This window comes from Eschrichtius robustus, chromosome 12, assembly GCF_028021215.1.
Source record: "Eschrichtius robustus isolate mEscRob2 chromosome 12, mEscRob2.pri, whole genome shotgun sequence".
Taxonomy (NCBI): Eukaryota; Metazoa; Chordata; class Mammalia; order Artiodactyla; family Eschrichtiidae; genus Eschrichtius; species Eschrichtius robustus.
In genome coordinates, this window is record NC_090835.1 from 102,862,629 (window position 1) to 102,886,373 (window position 23,745).

A 23,745-nucleotide genomic window follows, 5' to 3' on the forward strand; every position below is an offset into this window, starting at 1 on the left:
CAGCCTAGACTTCCTGACAAGAGCAAAAGCAGAAACTGCCAGGTGGCTTAAGGCCCACCATGTTCTACCCATCAAAGCAAGTCACAAGGTCAGTTCAGACTCCAGGGGAGGGGAAACAAACTCCATCTCTTGATGGGCGGGAAGGGAGGAAACATCGCAGCCATCTTAGAGACTCTCCCACATTCTCTGATCCTTAGCTTCTGTATCTGAAAATGGGTATTTTAATGTTTATCCCAAGTAGATTAATGAGAAGATGGTATGTTATGTGTGATGACATTTTATAAATTGTAAAGCGCAAAACACGTGCAAGACATTATAGTGGTGGCAAATAAAGGTGGATTGGGAGAAAGAGCAGATTATACAGGGCTTTAAAAGGAGATAGAGGAGGTTATTGAAATAGTATTTATTGAGCATTTGCTATGTGCCAAGCACTAAGTACTTTACAGGTATTATCTTCTTTAATCATCACAACTTTATAATATGGATATCTTATTGCTATTCTGTAGAAAAGGAACATCAGGCAAATGGCACAGCCAGAATTTGAACCCAGTTCTGTCTGATTCCAAAGTCTTAACTACTGCACCTGGAATTCTTATATCATAATCAACTGGCAATTGGGTAAGGGGAGGTAGCAGCTACTCCGGAACTACTGAAACAGAATCTGGGGAGGCAGAACCCAGAATCTGCAACTTTAACAGCCATGTTAATGTGGGAGAAGTATCAATCTCACTGTACTAGAGGGAGCCTGAAGCCGAATCTGGCTTCTGTACCCCGACACCAAATTAAATCTTGGAGACAGAGTTTTGGGTGAAGTAGAAGAGAATAGCTTTATTGCTTTGCCAGGCAAAGGAGGCCACAGCAGGCTCCTGCTCTCAGAACTGTGTGTCCCAATCTAGAGGGGGGTAGTGAGAAGCTTTATAGTAATGATTCAAAGAGGGCGTGATCAGCTCGTGGACATTCTTCTGATTGGTTGGTGGGGAAGTAAGTGGGAGTCAGCATGGTCAACCTTCTGGTTCTAACCGGTCTGGGGTCAACGTGCTTATTACGGTTAATTTCTCCCACCTGGTAGGGGTTTCAGTATCTGCAAAGATATTGTTATGTATCCCTGCCCCAAGGCTGCACTATTTTTTTTTTTCTTTTTGGCCACACTGCGTGGCTTGCGGGATCTTAGTTCCCACACCAGGGGAACCTGGGATTGAACCCCAGGCCACTGCAGTGAAAGCACTGAGTCCTATGCACTGGACCATTAAGGAACTTCTGACACTGGTGTTTCTTTTCACTGTTCCTCCCTTGTCTCCGCGTCCCCTCCCTTCCCTAATTAGCAACTGTTTGAACCTGCTAATTGGAACTCTGGGAAGGTCATGGAGGCTGAATGAAGCCGAGTTTCTGTAATCGAGAAATGAGGGACACAGAATTTTGTGCCCAGGAGCCCCACAGTGTCCTGCTCAGTATCAAGTCTTCCCAGGCTTTTCAGTAGTTCAAAGAAACTAAGAAGACAAGCTTAGAGAAGATTTAGTCTGGCAGATGCAGAAGGAAACTTGAATACGAAAAGTGCCTAGAAGTGGGGGGGATAACGAGGGGCTTTAAAAATAATTACGTTTTCTAGAGGTTAATGCCAAAGCGAGGGAAGTAAAAGGTTAGAAGCCCGACCCAATAACATGCAGTTAACCAAGTTCACATTCTATTTATGAATTCATCTATTTTATGCCTCTTTGTTATTCCTGTGCTAGAAAACCCCAAGTTCCATCTTCACCGCACCCCACGTGACGTACACAACATTTCAGTTCTGAAGACAAAATATACCTCCTCTGGGAAGTCGTTCCTGGCCACCTCCTGCCCCCAGGTGTCCCACACATGTGCTGCACTTTCCTCCATCCTGTCATATACAAGGCCCTAGACTGTAAATGTTGGTGACTGAGAGACCCGTGAGGGTTAGGACAGTGCAGGAAGAGAGGAGGGAGAAGGGAGAGATTAAGAGATGATTCTTAGAAAGAACCGCTGGGTGAACACAGGGGATGAAGGAGTCACTGCAAAGTTGCACCGTCTGTCGTTTGAACAGGCACAGATACTAACGCAAGTTCATGTGCCCGACGCACAGTGAGGCCAAACAAACTGAAACGTCGGCGTTTGGAGCCAGAGAAAGGTTTATTGCAAGGCCGTGTGAGGAGACAAGGTGGCTCCTGTCCTAAAAAGCCTCCTGCTCTCTGAAGGGTTTCGGCAAAGCATTTTTAAAGGCCAAGTGCAAGGTGGGGGGAGGGGTCTGCAGGGTACGCGATCAGATCGTGCACAATACTCTGATTGGCTGATGATGAAGGAACAGGGTGGTGTCACAGGGGTTAACTTTATCAGTCCTTAGGCTCCGGGAGGCCTGGGGCTACATGCTCATAGTCATCAAGTAGTTAACATCTTCCATTTGATGGGGGTGGGTTCACGTCTGTGAAACACCTCAGGAAAATTGCATCAATTACTATTATCTAGGTACTTCAGAGAGGAGCTAAAGCAGAGGCTATGGGGGAAGGCTTGTGCCAGGAAGGGAGTGACAACTTGTTGAGGATACAAGATTAACTCTAAGGAGTTTACCAAACAGCAGCACTAGATACAAATCTGTCAGCACCGGATTTGTCTCTTCAGGGCTACGAATCAAAGCAGCCTAGCAAATTATGGTCCCTTCCATAATTACATGCATTTATTTTATCTTATTCCCTATAACAACTGGTTGAGATGTTGTAAATACAAATGCCAAGAACAGACGTTTCTGCTCTTTACATGGGCATGAATGAGTCTGAGAAGTGATTTGGGCAAATTACTTAATCTCTAATCCTGTTTCTTCTTTTGTTAGAAAGAAATGACAAAACTGTTTCCCGCGGTTGCCATGATGAGCAAATGTGGCAAAGCACGCACGTCAACAACCTCCATTAAATACTGGTGGCAGGTAATAATATAGATAATGTATTTACACCACTATTATTCATATTCATCTATGACTAGATCCTCTCTCCGCCAACCTCTCTAAACCACGATAAATTCCAGCAGGTTTAGGGAAGAATAAGTTTAGCTCTAACTTTCAGACACTTTCCTATTCCGGCAGCATCTGCCCTAACCCAGCATGGCGGCACCAGCTTCTTCAAGCTCACGTCCCTGGCCGCACCATAGTGGCTTTATAGGAACCGCCCGCTGGGTAGACTCAGCGTCCCCGATGCCCTTTGATGACGCAAAAACCCCGCGCGGGGAAAGCGGGCCGCGTAGGTTTGCGCAGGCGCAGCGCGGTCGCGGGTGGGTGGAGCTGGCCGGGATGAGCGGCGGAGGGACGGAGACCCCTGTGGTTTGTGAGGCCGCCCCGGGCGGCGGCGGCGGCGGCGGCGGCGGCAAGAAGAAGGACTCGCTGGGGACCGGGGGCTCGCCAGCCCACCTCATTATCAAGGGTACGGAGTACTAGGGCTCTCGGCCCGGTGGTCCCAGCGCAGCCCCACCTCCCAGGCGGCGTCCTCTCACCCGGGGCCGAGCCCGAGGTCGACCCCCGGCTCCCGGGCGGCCTGGCGTTTGCGGTGGGTGGGGGAGGGGTCATTGTGCATTGGCGCCTGTTTCCCCGCGCCAGGTGCCTCCCAGTAACAGCAAACCGCCCCAGCCCCTCCTGCTTCCTCGTAGAAGCCGCAGCCGGGAGCCTTCGGGCTGCCTTCTCCCCTCCCTCAGGCCGGGACCCTGCGTGGAGCTGGCGTGGACGCGGGCTCGCAACCCACGTGTGATGCCCTGAGCTTGGGAGTCGGGAAGGGCCCGCGCCCCCAGGCAGGCCGCTTAGGAGGTGTGTGCCTAGGCCGTTCGCCCTGACCCTGTCTGCTCCTGGGTCGTGCAGGGTGGAAACGAGAGAACGTGAAGGCATCTTAAAACACGAAAGCCCCCCAGCACGTGTAGCGATGTCCACTCGTCCCGTGGACGAGCTTTGAGCTGGGAGAAGGTCACAACCTAGCTACAGCCCGGATTCTCACAGAACCTGAATTGGTTTGATTCTCCAAGCTCTCAACAACTGTTTCCTGCAGGAAGATCTTTGCCAGTTAAATACCGCACCTTCTCATTTCCGTCCTCTCTTAACCCCTCGCTTCTGCCGGCAGCCCTACCGTCTTGCAGTGTTGAAGCCCTTGTAGGATTCCGGCGCCCTTCAGCGCTGCCCAGGGAATGGCATCCTCGTGTTCATGCCTATTGCATTTTAACCGTATCTGTCAGGTTTGTGTAGAATTCAGGGTGTCTCAGATCTAGTTAGTAGTGTGGGCGTAGTGCAGGGGTGTTAGGCCTTAATTGTTTACATGTGCAATCTTAGTGAGCTATTACTTAAATTTTTTTTAAATTACGGTAAAATACATGGAATATAAAGTTTCTCTTAATCATATTTTAGCGTACAATTCAGTGGCATTGGTACGTTTCACGTTGTTGTGAAACCATCACCACCATCCAGCTCCGTAACTATTTCATCTTCCCAGACTGAAGCTGTGTCCCCATTAAACACGGCCTCCCCAGTCTCCCCTTTCCCCCACCCCAGCCCCTGGCAGCCACCATTTTACTTTCTGTTTCTGAATGTGGCTACTTTAGGTACTTCATATAAGTAAAATCGTGCATGTGTCGGGATTTCCTTCCTTTTTAAAGCTGAATATGATTCAGACATTTCATTGTATATACACACACACGCACACACACACCCCCCACATTTTGGGCATCCATTCACCCACGGATGGACACTTGGGTTGCTTCGCATTTTTGGCCCTTGTGAGCATGGATGTACAAATATCGAGTTCTTGCTTTCAGTTGTTTTGGGTATATACCCACAGCTGAATTGCTGGATCAAATGATAAATCTATTTGTAACTTCGTGAGCAGCCACTCTACTGTTTTCCATAGTGGCTGAACCGTTTTACATTCTCACCAGCAGTTCACAAGTGTTCCGGTTTCTCCACAACCTAAACAGTACTTGTTATTTTCTGTTTCTTTGGTAGTGGCCGTTCTAATGGGTGTGAGGTAGTATCTTGTAGTTTTGTTTTTGTTTTTGTTTTTTAATATTTATTTATTTATTTTGGCTGTTCCAGGTCTTAGTTGCGGCACGTGGGATCTAGTTCCCTGACCAGGGATCGAACCCGGGCCCCCTGCCCTGGGAGCTCGGTGTCTTACCCACTGGACCACCAGGGAAGTCCCAGTGTCTTGTAGTTTTGATTTGCATTTCCCTAAGGTTAATGATGTTGAACATCTTTTTATGTGCCTGCTAGACATTTGTAAATCTTATTTGGGGAAATGTCCGCTCAAGTCCTTTGCCCATTTTTTAATCAGGTAGTGTGTTTTGTTGTTGTTGAGTTGTAGGAGGTCTTTTTCTATTCTGGATATTAGCCACTTTACAGCCATGATTTGCATATATTTTCTCCCATTCCATGGGTTGCCTTTTCACTCTGTTGATTGTGTCCTTTGATGCACAGAAGTTTGTGATTTTGATGTAGTACTCTTTTTTAAAAATTGAAGTACAGTTGATTTACAATATATTAGTTTCAGATGTAGTACTTTCTTTAAAAGGTAATTCAAAGGAAGTTTTTCAGGTTAATGCAAAATTGAGTTATAATTGAAAATATGTCTAGAACCTCCTTGGGTTTTTTTGTGGAACCATTTACTATTTTCATTCTGAAAATCTGTTTTTAGTTCATCTTACTTGAAGACTATCGATTGTGAAAATATACGTTTCGAGTTTTATTGCCAGAGTCTAGTGAAAGGGGAGTATATAAATAAATGATTTCAATACTTAGGCCTCAGGTCTTTGAGGTTTTCTGGGCTGTGGTTGGCTGTTAGGAGACGGGGAGCTTCCTGGGGCATGGAGTGTCTGACCTGAGTCTTGAAGAATAAAGGGTTAGTAGTTGAGAAAAGAGGGCAAGGATATTTTGGACTTAGTTTGGAACAGCATGAGCAAAGGCGTGGAGGCCTGAGTCAGCATGGCATGTTTGGGAAACTACACGTGGAAATCAGACCGATGAATTCTTGCCTTTTTAAGGAGATTGGACTTCTTGTTGAATGTTCCATATTGTTATGGAACAACAATAAGTACAAGAGTCATGTGGTTAGATCTGTGTTTTAAATAGAGCACTCAGGCAGGTACAGTGGATCCTCGTCTTGCAGGAGGCCCATTTGTGAACTTGCCTACTTTATAAAATGAATTTGTAACTGCAGAACCAGAGAATACAAAGGGCCTACTGTCCTGCAGATAAGCAGAATTGACTGTACATGGAGTGGGTTGAAGAGGGGTGTGACTCACTCTGTTGAAATAGTCCAAGACAAGCAAGGATGGAACAGAAGGGATGGATGTGAGAAGCAGTGAGGTGACAATGGTGACGATGTGGGTGTTATCAGAAAAGTTTACTCTGCAGTAAATTGTTCCTTATGATGGGCAAAGATCCACATACTACATTAAAGGTCTGCAAATTCAGGGCCAGAACTTTATTAGATAATGAGAGATCTGCAGTTTACTGTGTCTTTTCTTGTCTCATAGTCTGTTGAAGTGCTTATTTCTATCTTTTGTGTGAAGAGATTGTCTAACTCCCATGTTAGAGTATGAACTTTGGAGAACAAAGGATTATATCTTTTGTCTTGTTAACAAACAACAAAAGAGTGCTTTGCCTGTAGCAGGGCTAGGATTGAGTTTATGTGGAAATATGTGGCTTCCCTTTATTAAACGGAGAATTTGTTTGTAATCCTTGGGACGCCTGCAACTCTGAATTACTATAATGTGTTTGTTTTGTTGTTATAATGTTATTACAAAACCAGCTTAATTTCTGTGGTCGTGTGTGTTTTAGAATCTTTTCTTCCCCCTGATCTTCACATCTTAAGTTTTGGAGTGCAGTCAGGGCTTCAGAGGTGATCATTACCCACTTCTGAACAGAACTGAATTCTCCAAAGACTAAGTAAATTCCCATTACATCAGGCCACAGCCGCACATGTCCCAAAATCAGTGTAATAGCTTCTCAGTCATATAGAAAAATGTGTGTTAACCCTCTGTGGATGATACAAACAATTTGGTCTCTGAGATACTCACTGGAGTAGAGAGGAAATTTCAGGACAATATGGTAAGTGGTATGAGAGCAGAATACGCCCCGGGATGACTCACCAAAAACAGTTAAAATTCAGAACTTTTTTCCCTTAATTATGACTTATGGAGACTTACAGTGAACACTCACCAGCCATCTTAATAAACACACATGAAGAGCGCCATCGTGCCCTTTGCTCTCATTGCACGGCCCTCCCTCCTCTAAGGTAACCGCTGTCTTGAATTTGGTGTTTATCGTTCTCGTTCATTTCTTTATAGCTTTATGGCTCCTGTAGATGTCCCAACAGGAAGTGATTTTGCATATTTTGAAAGTTTATATAAATGGCTTTATCCTTCTGAAAGTTGCTTTTTTGCGGGATTTATCCTTGTTAATAAATGTAACCCCACTGTATTCATTTTCACTCACTGATTTGTAATATCCATCCTATGAGTATGTTAGGTCATTCCCCTTCTTTTTTCTTTTGACATTATATTCATGCTGTAGTAAACATTATACATTTCTCTTTCCTTTGTTTAAGAGTTTTTCTAGGGCACATACTTAGGCATGAAATTGCTAGGTATACGTCTTCAACTTTATTAGATATTGCCAAATTGCTCTCAAAAGTACTTTACCAGTTTACTGACTGGATAATCCATAGTCTGAACTGGATTTTAACCTTCATACATTTATGGGGAACAGGAAGAGTAAAGCTAGAGATTGTGCCACTTAGCATGGATTGACCTTGAGTTTCATTTTGTCTTTACAGATCTTGGAGAAATTCATTCAAGGCTGTTAGATCACAGACCAGTTATCCAAGGTGAAACCCGTTATTTTGTGAAAGAATTTGAAGTGAGTATATGAAACCTATTTTGTAAAAAGACTGCCCTAATTGTTAGTGTGTTAATATACGGAAGGGAAATCCCCTGGTTTTGAAATCTATGATTTCTCTTCATGTGTTCGTAAAGTATACAGAGTATTCAGAGGCACTGACATGAATGGAGGGAGCACGAGAGTAGACAGCAGGCGCCTTGGGCTCCAGTTCTGGTGCCTGCTCTCGGGTGTTTACTGTCTGTTGAGCTCAGGTTTTCATGTATAAAATGAGATACAATGAAAAAAATGATTTTACAGATGAATGGGTCAGTTTTGCACACCCATTTTCTATATTTTTTTTTCTCATTTGGGGCAGCAGCAGCTACCCAAAGCACTCAAGTGAAAACATGAGAATCGCCCGTGGCTATTCCCTCCCCTTTAGGTTACATTCAATGATCAAGCCTTCCAAATGTTACCTAACAAATCTCTGTCCTTTCTGACTGGTATGCCTGCTTTATCAACCCAGTCAAATCCAGTCTTCACCCTGCTGCCAGAGCGCTCTGACATTAACTCTTTAAAAACCTTTGATATCATTTTCTGTCTACAGGACAAAGCCCAGCATCCTTCTATGACCCGGCTCCTATCTTTCTAGCTTTACCGTCTCCCACCCCACCTTGTGTGCTATGTCCCAACAGTCCTGATGCACTAGCCTGCCATTCTGTTTCGTTTGACTATGATTTTGCACATGTATAATTGGTTCACTGTGCATTGAATAGTAACATCCCAAGCTACTGTTGGGTAGATGGTAAATGATGTTACACAAGCAGTTTTGTGATTTTGTGGAAGTTGGGGTTTTCTTTTATTTCTTTTTTTTTGGCCTTGTGGCTTGCGGGATCTTAGTTCCCCAACCAGTGATTGAACCCCCTGGCAGTGAGAGCACCAAGTCCTAACCATTGGACCGCCAGAGAATTCCTGGGGTTTTATTTTCAAATGAGACTCCAACCAAGCAGGAAGTCTAAACCTGCTAAAAGGAGGGAACCTTTCCATAAACCCTTTAAAAGTACAGGAAGCCTGTGGTACAGAGCACTCAAAGCAGAGAGACAGAGCTGCTGCATTAGACACCATTTCTGGGTTCAAGAGACTCAAAATCTTCATAATACCTGCTTCACGGGGTTATTGTGAAGATTAAAGGTGTGTGTATCTTAGAATATTTTCTGGTACCTAGGAATAACTGGTAGTTATCTTCATCATCATTACTATTGCTGTTGTAGGGTAAGAATAATTATCCCACACACAGAAAATCAACCATAAACTATTCCCTCATCATGCTATGTAAAGATTATTAACAATTCAATTAGTGAGAATAAAGTAGTGGGAATAAAGTCTGGGCACAGCATGGTGGGTACTCTGCTCACGGTCTCACAAGGTTCAAATCAAGGAGCTGTCCAGGCTCCATTCTTACTTGGTGCTCAGGGTCCTCTTTCTGACTCACAGGATTTTGGCAGGACTCAGTTCCTTGCCCAGGTAGACGAAGTTCCCATTTCCTTGCTTGCTGTCGGCCGGGGCCGGTCTCAGCTCCTAGAGGCCACCCATATTCCCTGCCACACGGCCCCTTCCTTCTTCAAAGACATAAGTGAAGTCTCCCTTTCATGCTTTAAACCTCTCTTACCGAGAAGAGTCCCATCCCTGTTAAGGACTCACCTGATGGAGTCAGGCCCACTAGGGATAATCTCCTTTTCTTAAAGTCAGCTGATTTGGGGCTTTAAGTAAACCTGCAGAATAGCTACACAACAGCACCTCGGTTAGGGTTTGACAGAGTAACTGAGAGGTGTGTATATCCTAGGGGTGGCGCTCTCAGGGTCCATCTTGAATTCTGCCTTCCGTGAGCTCTTATTACTACCTATATTTTCCTTACTCTTTGCTTGGTTATTGCCCATTGTCCTTCCTAGAATATAGACACTTACCTTTCTTATGCTCTGTTGTGTTCAAAGTGCCTGAAAGAATGTCTTGTGCATTGTAGGTACTTAATATGATTCAAAAACACAATTAACAGAGCTTGGCCTAAAACCTGGCTTTTCCAACATCCTTTCATAAGTCATCTTTTTTTTTTTTTTTTTTGCCAGTCTGGTTAATTTGAAATGCTAAATAGCTTTTATTTTTAAAAAGTTTGTAAATGTATCTCTAAAGGCCTACTATATATTATAAAAGAAGCATAGAATTTTGGAATTAAGATGACTTCTCTAATCCAACCCCGCAGCTTCACTGAGCCCAGAGATGGAAAGAAATGTGTGCAAGGTCACACAGCTGATTAGTGGATGAGCGCTCATTAGATAATGTAGGTGGTTCCTGTGAAAGGGCTGTACAAGCAAGACTGAGTCTTGAATGGATGATGAAAGAAGTGTTATTACATTTATGCTGCGGAATATATTATATTGAAGAGCTCACTCCCTTTTGAAGCCAACACCTCTGTTAACTGGGGCTGAGAGAAGACGGGCGTGTGCCTGAGAGGAGAGCAGTTACCTGGGTTCTGCGTTGTTCAGCCCTTCAGGGTCTCTTTGGAGACAGGGCTGTGCTGAAGCGTAAAAGAACATGGGCCTTGGAGCTGGACGTGTGACATATCTGGGCTCAAATCCTGGTATCCCTCTTCCTAGCTGTGATTATTTGCTCTACTAAGGCCTAGTTTTCTCTTTTTTAAAATGGGAACAATAATACATCCTGCAGAGTTTTTGTGAGGATTAAGTAATATATCATTTTTTTAAATCCCTGGTATGTCGATGTTAGGCAGGTGTTGGTAACTGTTATTAAGAGAAAGATGGGAGCAAGTAAAATCAAAATTGTATTAATTCAGAATTTGCAATACTTTGAATGAGTTTTGGTTCAGTTTTTAATATCTTTAGGGAAAACAACGATTTGCTAAGCAAATGACATAGACATCTCAGGAAAATGTTTACTAAAGAATAAAATTTTCACACTGGGTATGACAGATGTAAGCTTATAGAAAGTGAAACAGAATGTCTTCAGCACTTATTTTGTGTGAGACCTCATGTCAGGAACCAGTGCTGTATCCCTGAGTAAGACAGACAGGGGCCCAGCCTTTATGCAGCAGGGCAGGCTCATGTTGTCACTGAAGAATGGTCTCTGAAGGGCTCAAAAATATTTCCTCAGCTGCGTTTGCGCTCTCTCCAGCTAATTGGTCACATGACTCCTCTTCTTGAAAAGTACTTGATGCCGTCCTTACACGCAGTCACCTCCCCGGTCCGTCTTTTTTAGTGTCTCCTGGAAGCTTTCCTGTACGTCAGGCTCGGCTACCTTTTCTGTCTGTTACACACTGACCTTTCCCCTCAAATTACGAGAGAAAAGCTGAAAGCATTTTAGAGATTTAGATTTGAATGGATATGTGCATTACTTACCGTTCTTTTCTATCTTGGTCCCAATAAAAACATCCTCTGTTTAATAAAAGTGGTCGTTCCCCAGCGTCGCACAGCTGGACCGGAGGAACGGGAGGCAGAGCTGTCAGGGCTTCCTACGAGTTTCGTCTTTTTTTTTTAAATTGAAGTACAGCTGATTTACAATGTTTCAGGTGGACAGCAGAGTGATTCAGTTATACATATATATATACGCGCATACACATACATATATATGTATATTCTTTTTTAGATTCTTTTCCATTACAGGCTGTTACATGATATTGAATATGGTTCCCTGTGCCACACAGTAGGTCCTTAAGTTTTGTCTTCTCTAGGTCATTTAAATGTGGTTCACTTGAAGAAAAACTGGCTAGCATTTAAAAGGAAACTCGTTTATAGTTTATGTATTTTTAAAGGTTAACGCACGTGGCAACAATAATCTTTTTCTTTATAAAATTTTCTTTCTTAAAGAAGGGACTAAGTGCCACACGGTGGCAGCATTACTTAAATTATCGACGTTCTATTGTAATATTTTAAGCTCTCTTTTTGTGTTTGTTAGTATTTCAGGACAGTTGACTGTCTTGCTCCCAACTGCACACAGCTCTTTTATTCCCCACGATTCCAGTAAATACTATGAACAGAGATCCCGGCAGGGCGCCTCCAGTGAGCCTGTCTGGTTGTGGCAGTGAGTAAAGGCATGGTCTTCTGCATTGTTCTCTCTCCAGCTGCAGGATGCCGGGGCCTCTCTCGTGTGAGACAGAGGGGAGGCCGTGCAGGTCAGCACTTATGAAGTGCTTAGGGGCTGCGCAGTTCTGCACGAACTCATCTTCAGCAAACTTCAGTCTCTGACTGCTTTATTGACTGCTTCCTGAATCCCTTGGTGTATCATATGGAAGGTGTTTGGTCACTAGTGACAGATACCTGAGGAGAGTGGCTTTCCTAAGTGCTTACTTTTCTCTCACAGCAGCCAGAGCCTGGGGCTGGTGTGGCAGCCCTAGACGTCAGCTCTTCCTCCAGCTTTTGCTTCTTCCTCACCGCCGTGCTGCTCTCACCCCAGGCTCATGCTCACAGGGTAGCTGTGGGAGCCCAGCCATGGCGCGTGTGCTTCATGCAGCAGAAAGGACGGCAGGTGGGCGATGGCTAGCTGTGTCTGTTACGCGCAGGTTTACCACCAAGTGGTATTTGGGTGTTGAGAGGAGGAGAGGAAGGGGATGGATCCAGAGCTGTCTGTCACACCGGATACGCAAAAATAGATACGAAACCGTCTCTACCTTCAGAAATTTACAGTCTGCGGAGAACAGATTGTAATGGTGAAATTATTATGATAAAATAAGCACAAAGTGATTGAAATCTCAGAAGAGGAGATAACTCCCAACTGAGCTGGGAGGGAAATCTTCAGAAGCGGGGCTGATACTTGAACTGAGAAAGAAAAATAGATGTTAGAGAAATAGGGAAAAAATGGAGGAAATGTTGATTAAAATTGAGGCAAAAAAAATTGTTAAAATAAATACAGTAGTTACAGGAGGTGTGAGGGTTCTTATTGCTGCGTCTGAACGTGAGTTGTACTGATAAAAAGATAAAGTCCCTTAAAAGGCAGGACAGACAAGAATTTCATTTGACATCTGATCTCATTTTTGTTAGGTTGTAAGAGTAGCTGTCAGAGTATTAAATGTCAGGAAAAAGTCGATCCCATGTGGCATGTAATAGATTCACGTATGTATGATAACGGTTTTAAAACTTGTGAGAAAAAAAAACTTGTGGGACTGACCATTTTGTGATGGAAAGAAAATTTTAAATATTACATCGACCTGTCTCTCATTTCCTCTCTAATACTATCAAGTTACATCTTTAATGTAAATATTACAGTGACTGTACTAACATTATGAACAATTGCTAACATTTTGAAGCATTTAGTGCCAGGCACTGTCTTGAAGCACATTACCTGAGCACTTGTCATTAATTTCAACTTGAGAAAAATTAACTGTATATGTAATTTTATGGGGTGTTATACATCAGAAACCAAGCTTCATTGGTGCTGTGCTTTGCTCTGAGAATTTTCACCCCAGAAATAATTTTCATATAACAAATAAACAGATGTTGGTTTATAGTCTTCCTTTTGTAGTAGGTGTCAACCGTACACCTTAGCCAAAAATATCAACATATAAACAAGCACATACCAGATGGGCCTATTTGTTGTTTAAATTAATTATTGTCATTAATGGGCTGTTAGAGAGGTGACGGTACAAATTCACTTACTGTAACGTGTAATTTAAGGCTCAACAATGGCTATAAGGGAGACAGCCTAACCAGGTCACATGCAGTGGCTCTGTCTTCTGCCCGTGTAGATACAGCCTATCAGAAAACGGAAGGAGAGGGGAGGGCATATGAAAAGGAGACTGTCCTCACTTGTTGCCTTATCAGTATTAACTGGGAGGGAAAGGATGCTATTGCAGATTAGATTCTGAGGGAGAGGGAAAGGCTAGAGACAGAAGAGGTGACCACCTAATACTAATCTTGCTTAGAGTGGGGAACCAACAGACAGGAGCCAGAGTGGAGACCGGGGTGTTGTAAGAAGTATTAGTATAAACATAACCATGAGAACAAAAACGCCAACTTTTTGAAATACTGAAAGAGATACCCAAAAGAGAGAACAAATAGACCGCATGACCACATAGAGAAAGATTATATACGTTGTGGGTGTGTGTGTGTGAATCAGCGTGACTCAAAGTGAAATAAGAAGAGTCTGAATATCATGTTTCTGTTTAAGAAGGAATTGAAATATATATATATATATTTATACATATGTGTATATACACACACATATATGTTTATATACACATCTGTGTATACATATACATATGTATATATGTGGATGTATATCCTTATAGTTAAGACAATGGCAGGATAAAAATGTAAAAATAATTATCTAAAGAGAGTGATAGAGGGAATGGATACAAAAGATAGTGATAGAAGCTAGACTTTTTTGAATATATATTTTTTTAGATGTAGTTTGGGAGCCATGTAAATATTTTACATAATTTAAAAGAAAATTAAATTTTAAGGAGGAATCCCTAAAAATCAAGTAATGTGTAAAAAAGCAAACCTGTTTTCCTAGATGGTGGCATTGCCACGCAGAGAAATTCTTCCAGGTAACTTTAAAACGCAGTAATTTGACTGTGTACGTTTCTAGTGGAATACCCTTCAGAACAGAAAGTTAAAAAAAAAACAAACCTGAAATTGTTTTCAGTAGTCATTTTGTTAATTCTGGCACTGGTATCGTTATTTCATTGACTTGGTGATAAAGCAAATGAGTAACTCTGTTGGTATTTTCAGAATTGAAAAAGAAACAAAGACAGGAGGGTAATTAAAAATCCTGTAGTCCTGAATTTAAGGTTTTTTTTTTTAAAATAAATTCATTTATTTATTTTTGGCTGTGTTGCGTCTTTGTTGCAGTGCGCAGGCTTTCTCTTGTTGTGGCGAGCGGGGGCTTCTCTTCGTTGCGGTGCGCGGGCTCTAGGCGCACAGGCTCAGTAGTTGTGGCACGCGGTCTCAGTAGTTGTGGCGCGCGGTCTCAGTAGTTGTGGCTCGCGGGCTCTAGAGCACAGGCTCAGTAGTTGTGGCGCACGGGCTTAGTTCTCCGCGGCATGTGGGATCTTCCTGGACTAGGGCTCGAACCCATGTCCCCTGCATTGGCAGGCGGATTCTTAACCACTGAGCCACCAGGGAAGTCTCCTGAATTTAAGTTTGATTATGAATGTGAACTTAAGATGTTTCTTTTCTTTTCACAAAAATACCTATTTCCTAGCCTTGTCCACTCAAAGGGCTAGAAATGATGACTGACCCTTAGTGCTCAGTCTCTAAATACCAGTGGTGTTTAGAGACCTGCTGATTCCCAGTCTGGGTCAGGAAATGGACGAGAAGAGCCTGGAGCATCAGGTCGCACTAGAAAGCAAAGAAGCTGCTAAGGGGCCTTGGGGTTTGGACTGCAGCGTTGCAGAGCCAGGGTAGATAGGCTCTCCCTGGAAACAGACAGGATAATTTCAGCATCAGTGGGGACAAATACTGCAATGGATTAAAAACTTCACATATTCCTATGAGTCATAGGAATGCGTGGAAACATACAAAAAAAAAAACCTTTAGCGAATTTAGGGAACCACACCATTATTTTTGAAACTGGTGAATAAAGAGAAATAATCAAATGTTTTATTCTGCCTTTCATATGAGCATATCTCAGAGTAACCAAATAGTTGCCAAGGGGAAATTTCTCTTTATGGAAGTATTCCTACTGATAAATGAAGACGGAATATTACCAGCATCCTGTTGAAAGTGCACAGCCCACCTCTGAAATATTCTTTTTTTTTTTTTTTGAATTTTATTTTACTTTTCTTATACAGCAGGTTCTTATTAGCTATCTATTTTATACATATTAGTGTATATATGTCAATCCCAATCTCCCAATTCATCACACCACCACACACACACACCCCTCCCACTTCCCCCCTTGGTGTCCATACGTTTGTTCTCTACGTCTGTGTCTCAATTTCTCCCTTGCAAACCGGTTCATCTGTACCATTTTTCTAGGTTCCACGTATAAGCGTTAATATATGGTATTTGTTTTTCTCTTTCTGACTTACTTCACTCTGTATGACAGACTCTGGGTCCATCCATGTCTCTACAAATGACCCAGTTTCGTTCCTTTTTATGGCTGAGTAATATTCCACTGTATATATGTACCACATCTTCTTTATCCATTCGTCTGTCGATGAGCATTTAGGTTGCTTCCATGACCTGGCTGTTGTAAATAGTGCTGCAGTGAACATTGGGGTGCATGTGTCTTTTTGAATTATGGTTTTCTCAGGGTATATGCCCAGTAGTGGGATTGCTGGGTCGTATGGTAGTTCTATTTTTAGTTTTTTAAGGAACCTCCATACTCCATAGTGGCTGTATCAATTTACATTCCCACCAACAGTGCAAGAGGGTTCCCTTTTCTCCACACCCTCTCCAGCATTTGTTGTTTGTAGATTTTCTGATGATGCCCATTCTAACTGGTGTGAGGTGATACCTCATTGTAGTTTTGATTTGCATTTCTCTAATAATTAGTGATGTTGAGCAGCTTTTCATGTGCTTCTTGGCCATCTGTATATCTTCTTTGGAGAAATGTCTATTTAGGTCTTCTGCCCATTTTTGGATTGGGTTGTTTGTTTTTTTAATATTGAGCTTCATGAGCTGTTTATATATTTTGGAGATTAATCCTTCGTCCATTGATTCATTTGCAAATATTTTCTCCCATTCTGAGGGTTGTCTTTTCGTCTTGTTTATGGTTTCCTTTGCTGTGCAAAAGCTTTTAAGTTTCATTAGGTCCCATTTGTTTATTTTTGTTTTTATTTCTATTACTCTAGGAAGTGGGGCAAAAAAGATCTTGCTGTGATTTATGTCATAGAGTGTTCTTCCTATGTTTTCCTCTAAGAGTTTTATAATAAGTGTCTGGTCTTATATTTAGGTCGTTAATCCATTTTGAGTTTATTTTTGTGTATGGTGTTAGGGACTGTTTTAATTCCATTCTTTTACATGTGGCTGTCCAGTTTTCCCAGCACCACTTATGGAAGAGATTGTCTTTTCTCCATTGTATATCCTTGCCTCCTTTGTCATAGATTAGTTGACCATAGGTGCATGGGTTTGTCTCTGGGCTTTCTGTCCTGTTCATTGATCTGTATTTCTGGTTTTGTGCCAGTACCATAATGTCTTCATTACTGTAGCTTTGGAGTATAGTCTGAAGTCAGGGAGTCTGATTCCTCCAGCTCCATTTTTTTGCCTCAAGATTGCTTTGGCTATTCGGGATCTTTTGTGTCTCCATACAAATTTTAAGATTTATTGTTCTAGTTCTGTAAAAAATGCCATTGGTAATTTGATAGGGATTGCATTGAATCTGTAGATTGCTTTGGGTAGTATAGTCATTTTCACAGTATTGATTCGTCCAATCCAAGAACATGGTATATCTCTCCATCTGTTTGTGTAATCTTTGATTTCTTTCATCAGTGTCTTATAGTTTTCTGAGTACAGGTCTTTTACCTCCTTAGGTAGGTTTATTCCTAGGTATTTTATTGTTTTTGTTGTAATGGTGAATGGGATTGTTTCCTTAATTTCTCTTTCCGATCTTTTGTCAGTTGTGTACAGGAATGCAAGAGATTTCTGTGCATTAATTTTGTATCCTGCAACTTTACCAAATTCATTGATTAGCTCTAGTAGTTTTCTGGTGGCATCGTGACAATTATCTATGTATAATATCATGTCATCGACAGACAGTGACAGTTTTACTTCTTTTCCAATTTGTATTACTTTTATTTCTTTTTCTTCTCTGATTGCCGTGGCTAGGACTTCCAAAACTATGTTAAATAATAGTGGCAAAAGTGGACATCCTTGTCTTGTTCCTGATCTTAGAGGAAATGCTTTCAGTTTTTTACCATTGAGAATGATGTTTGCTGTGGGTTTCTCATATATGGCCTTTATTATATTGAGGTAGGTTCCCTCTATGCCCACTTTCTGGAGAGTTTTTATCATAAATGGGTGTTGAATTTTGTCAAAAGCTTTTTCTGCATCTATAGATCATATGGTTTTTATTCTTCAGTTGAATATGGTGGTCAAAAGCTTTTTCTGCATCTATAGATCATATGGTTTTTATTCTTCAGTTGAATATGGTGTATCACATTGATTGATTTGCATATATTGAAGAATCCTTGCATCCCTGGGATAAATCCCACTTGATCATGGTGTATAATCCTTTTAATGTGTGTTGGCTTCTGTTTGCTAGTATTTTGTTGAGGATTTTTGCATCTATGTTCATCAGTGATATTGGTCTGTAATTTTCTTTTTTTGTAGTATCTTTGTCTGGTTTTGGTATCAGGGTGATGGTGGCCTTGTAGAATGAGTTTGGGAGTGTGCTTTCCTCTGCAGGTTTTTGGAAGAGTTTGAGGAGGATGGGTGTTAGCTCTTTTCTAAATGTTTGATAGAATTCACCTGTGAAGCCATCTGGTCCTGGACGTTTGTTTGTTGGGGGAAATTTAATCACAGTTTCAATTTCATTACTTGTGATTGGTCTGTTCATATTTTCTATTACTTCCTGGTTCAGTCTTGGAAGGTTATACCTTGCTAAGAATTTGTCCATTTCTTCCAGGTTGTCCATTTTATTGGCATAGAGTTGCTTGTAGTAGTCTCTTACGATGCTTTGTATTTCTGCGGTATCCGTAGTCACTTCTTTTTCATTTCTGATTTTATTGATTTGAGTCCTCTTCCTCTTTTTCTTGATAAGTCTGGCTAAAGGTTTATAAATTTTGTTTATCTTCTCAAAGAACCAGCTTTTAGTTTTATTGATCTTTGCTATTGTTTTCTTTGTTTCTGTTTCATTTATTTCTGCTCTGATCTTTATGATTTCTTTCCTTCTGCTAACATTGGGTTTTGTTTGTTCTTCTTTCTCTCATTGCTTTAGTTGTAAGTTTAGATTGTTTATTTGAAATTTGTCTTGTTTCTTGAGGTAGGATTGTATTGCTATAAACTTCCTTCTTAGAACTGCTTTTGCTGCATCCCATAGGTTTTGGATCATCGTGTTTTCATTGTCATTTGTCTCTAGGTATTTTTTGATTTCCTCTTTGATTTCTTCAGTGATCTCTTGGTTTTTTAGTAACGTATTGTTTAGCCTCCATGTGTTTTGTGTTTTTTATGTTTTTTTCCCTGTAATTCATTTCTAATCTCATAGCGTTGTGGCCAGAAAAGATGCTTGATATGATTTCAATTTTCCTAAATTTACTGAGGCTTGATTTGTGACCCAAGATGTGATCTATCCTGGAGAATGTTCTGTGCGTACTTGAGAAGAAAGTGTAATGTGCTGTTTTTGGATGGAATGTCCTATAAATATAAATTAAATCTATCTGGTCTAGTGTGTCATTTAAAGCTTGGTTTCCTTATTAATATTCTGTCTGGATGATCTGTCCATTGGTGTAAGTGAGGTGTTAAAGTCCCCCTATTATTGTGTTACTGTCGATTTCCGTTTTTATAGCTGTTAGCATTTACCTTGTGTATTGAGGTGCTCCTATGTTGGGTGCATATATATTTATAATTGTTCTATCTTCTTCTTGGATTGATCGCTTGATCATTATATAGTGTCCTTCCTTGTCTCTTGTAACATTCTTTATTTTAAAATCTATTTTATCTGATATGAATATTGCTACTCCAGCTTTCTTTTGATTTCCATTTGCATGGAATATCTTTTTCCATCCCCTCACTTTCAGTCTGTATCTGTCCCTAGGTCTGAAGTGGGTCTCTTGTAGACAGCATATATATGGGTCTTGTTTTTGTATCCATTCAGCAAGCCTGTGTCTTTTGGTTGGAGCATTTAATCCATTCACATTTAAGGTAATTATCGATATGTATGTTCCTATGACCATTTTCTTAATTGTTTTGGGTTTGTTTTTGTAGGTCCTTTTCTTCTCTTGTGTCTCCCACTTAGAGAAGTTCCTTTAGCATTTGTTGTAGAGCTGGTTAGGTGGTGCTGAATTCTCTTAGCTTTTGCTTGTCTGTAGAGCTTTTGATTTCTCCGTCTAATCTGAATGAGATCCTTGCCAGGTAGTGTAATCTTGGTCGTAGGTTCTTCTCTTTCATCACTTTAAATATATCGTGCCACCCCCTTCTGGATTGTAGAGTTTCTGTTGAGAAATCAGCTGTTAACCATATGGGAGTTCCCTTGTATGTTATTTGTTGTTTTTCCCTTGTTGCTTTTAATAATTTTTCTTTGTCTTTAATTTTTGTCTATTTGATTACTGTGTGTCTTGGCGTGTTTCTCCTTGGGTTTATCTTGCCTGGGACTCTGCGTTTCCTGGACTTGGGTGGCTATTTCCTTTCTCATGTTAGGGAAGGTTTCGACTGTAATCTCTTCATATATTTTCTTGGGTCCTTTCTCTCTCTCCTCTCCTTCTGGGACCCATATAATGTGAACATTGGTGCATTTAGTGTTGTCCCAGAGGTCTCCTAGGCTGTCTTCATTTCTTTTCATTCATTTTACTTTATTTTGTTCCGCAGCAGTGAATTCCAGCGTTCTGTCTTCCAGGTCACTTATCCGTTCTTCTGCCTCAGTTATTCTGCTATTGATTCCGTCTAGTGTATTTTTCATTTCAGTTATTGTATTGTTCATCTCTGTTTGTTTGTTCTTTAATTCTTGTAGGTGTTTGTTCTTTAATTCTTCTAGGTCTTTGTTAAACATTTCTTGCATCTTCTCAGTCTTTGCCTCCATCCTCCTTTGGAGGTCCTGGATCATCTTCACTATCATTATTCTGAATTCTTTTTCTGGAAGGTTGCCTATCTCCACTTCATTTAGTTGTTTTTCTGGGGTTTTATCTTGTCCTTCATCTGGTACAAAGTCCTCTGCCTTTTCAATTTGTCTGTCTTTCTGTGAATGTGGTTTTCGTTCCACAGGCTGCAGGATTGTAGTTCTTCTTGCTTCTACTGTCTGCCCTCTGGTGGATGAAGCTGTCTAAGAGGCTTGTGCCAGCTTCCTGATGGGAGGGACTGGTGGTGGGTAGAGCTGGGTGTTGCTCTGGTGGGCAGAGCTCAGTAAAACTTTAATCTGCTTGTCTGCTGATGGGTGGGGCTGGGTTCCCTCCCTGTTGGTTGTTTGGCCTGAGGCAACCCAGCACTGGAGCCCACCCCGCTCTTTGTTGGGGCTAATGGTGGACTCTGGGAGGGCTCATGCCAATGAGTACTTCCTAGAACTTCTGCTGCCAGTGTCCTTGTTCCCATGGTGAGCCACAGCCACCCCCTGCCTCTGCAGGAGACCTTCCAACACTAGCAGGTAGGTTTGGTTCAGTCTCCTATGGGGTCACTGCTTCTGGATCCTGATGCGTACACTACTTTGTGTGTGCCCTCCAAGAGTGGAGTCTCTGTTGCCCCCAGTCCTGTCGAACTACTGCAATCAAATCCCACTATCCTTCAAACTCTGATTCTCTGGGAATTTCTCCTCCTGTTGCCGGACCTCCAGGTTGGGAAGCCTGATGTGGGGCTCAGAACCTTCACTCCAGTGGATGGACTTCTGTGGTATAAGTGTTCTCCAGTTTGTTAGTCACCCACCCAGTGGTCATGGGATTTGATTTTATTGTGATTGCGCCCCTCCTACCATCTCATTGCGGCTTCTCCCCTGTCCTTGGATGTGGGGTATCTTTTTTGGTGAGTTCCAGTGTCTTCCTATTGATGATTGTTCAGCTGTTAGTTGTGATTCCAGTGTTCTCACAAGAAGGAGCGAGCACACGTCCTTCTACTCTGCCATCTTGAACCAATCTCTACCTCTGAAATATGCTTGCAAACAAAAAACAAAACAAAACTGTGAATCTGATCAAGCCTGTAGTTCTAACTACTAATTTACAGGAAAGAGAAGAGACAAAAGGATATCTTAAATCACACCATTAGGATTCATTCAGTTAAAAAACAGATTGTGGGAAACTGTGCAGAACAGATGATTCACTTTTTTTCCACAAATTGCAAGGCAGGGAAAAAAAATGGAAGGGAATCTGTAGATTAAAAAGGATTTAGGAAACATATTAACCAATTGCAGTGTATGAATCTTATTTAGAGTTTGGTCTAAACGAACTGGGGGACAGAAGGAAACATTGGGATATTTGAGGTAATGTGAATACTTTGTTGATATTTAGTATTGAAGAATTGTTGAGAAAGGGAGAGTGAGTGAGTGGGTGGGCGGGTGGGGGCAGGGGAAGGAGGATATGGGGGAGGGGAAGGGCGCTGTGGTTTCATTCTTTTTTTTTTTTTTTTTTTAAAGAGGAGTCCTTGTTTTTTAAAGGTAGATGTTGAAATATTGCTTTAAAAGAATCTAGGATTGTGGGTAGGGGGCTGTACGGAGTGTTACAGGGGGAACAAAGTCAGCCACGAGTTGAAGCTTGGTGATGAGTACATGAAGATTCATTCTTTCATTCTCTCTCAACTTTTGTATAAGTTTAAAATTTTTTATTATGGAAAAATTCGAGTAAAAATCTGACCACAGCTGCTCCATAAGAATGGTTCAAAACAAAACCCCCAGTAACTAACATTATTTCCTTACAATCAAGTTTACCGCCCTTTTTTAAGTAAACTTTTCGTCTTGTATTATTTTAAGATTTACAGTAAAGTTACTAAGGTAGTACAGAGGTCTCCTATACCCCTCACCCCCCCCATTGTTCTGTTTTGTTTGTTTGTTTACTTATTTATTTATTTAGGTTGCATTGGGTATTCGTTGCTGCGCGCGGGCTTTCTCTAGTTGCGGTGAGCGGGGGCTACTCTTCATTGTGGTGTGAGGGCTTCTCATTGTGGTGGTTTCTCTTGTTGCGGAGCACGGGCTCTAGGTGCACGGGCTTCAGTAGTTGTGGCGCACAGGCTTAGTTGCTCCACGGCATGTGGGACCTTCCCGGACCAGGGCTCGAATGTGTCCCCTGCATTGGCAGGTGGATTCTTAACCGCTGCGCCACCAGGGAAGTCCCCTCCTGTTGTTAATGTTTTACATTAATTACCACACTACATTGGTAAAAACTAAGAAACTGACATTGATACATTACTGCTAATGAAACACCAGACTTTATTTGGATTTCACCAGTTTTTCCATTGCAGTCCTCTTCCTGTTCTCGGATGTAATCCAGGGCACCACACTGCATTTAATTGTCATGTCTCTCTAGTCCTCTTTGGTCTGTGACAGTTTCTCAGTCTTTCCTTGTTTTTCTTGATCTTGACAGTCTTGAGTCCTGGCCGGTATCCTGTAGAATGTCCCCCAATCTGGGTTTGTCTGCTGTTTTTCCGAAGATTAGACTGGGTTTATGGGCTTTGGGAAAGAGTACCAGAGAGGTTAAAGTGCCCTTCTTGTCACATTACATTGGGAGGTGCGTGCTGTCACCATGACATCACTGATGAGGTCACCTTCATTGACTCCACTGTAAAGTTAATATTTTTCTCATTCCCTGCTCTATTCTTTGGAAACAGGTCACTAAGTCTAGCCCACCCAAGTGGAAGGGTGGTTTAAGCTCAGCTTTCAGAAGGGGGGATGGGCTGTAGGTCCCCAAGACCACCCCCAGGTTCACTGATTCACTCACAGGACTCAGCATGTGGTTGTACTGGTGGCTGAACTCTATTATGGCAAAAGGATGCGGAGCAAAATCAGCCAAGGGAACAGGTGCATGGGGAGACGTCTACAGGAAGCCAGGCAGAAACTTCCAAGAATGCCCCCAGCAGTGAGTTGTGACAACACGCATGAAATACTGTCTCCCAGGGAAGCTCGTCTGAACCTGGGGGTCCATGGTTCTTATTGGGGACTGGACAAGTAGGCACCCTCTGCCTAGCACGTATCAAAATTCCAGACTCCCAGAAGGAAAGAGGTGTCTTATACCTCCATGGGAGCTGTTTCCTGCTCAAGTTCCCAGCCCCCAGCCAAAGGCCAACCCTGCAGGCAGGCCTTTGTAAGGA

At 42.1% G+C, this 23,745-nt stretch overlaps 1 protein-coding gene across 1 annotated transcript in view; it reads left to right on the top strand.

The window, feature by feature from the left end:
• Positions 1-3,274: 3,274 nt before the first annotated feature.
• Positions 3,275-23,745, top strand: part of BLOC1S5 (biogenesis of lysosomal organelles complex 1 subunit 5) — a 42,627-nt gene continuing 22,156 nt past the window's right edge. The window contains exons 1-2 of the mRNA XM_068558350.1: positions 3,275-3,422; positions 7,812-7,894. Of these exons, the coding sequence (XP_068414451.1) occupies positions 3,293-3,422; positions 7,812-7,894 (213 nt within the window). The 5' untranslated portion in view covers positions 3,275-3,292. The remainder of the gene's footprint in view (positions 3,423-7,811; positions 7,895-23,745) is intronic.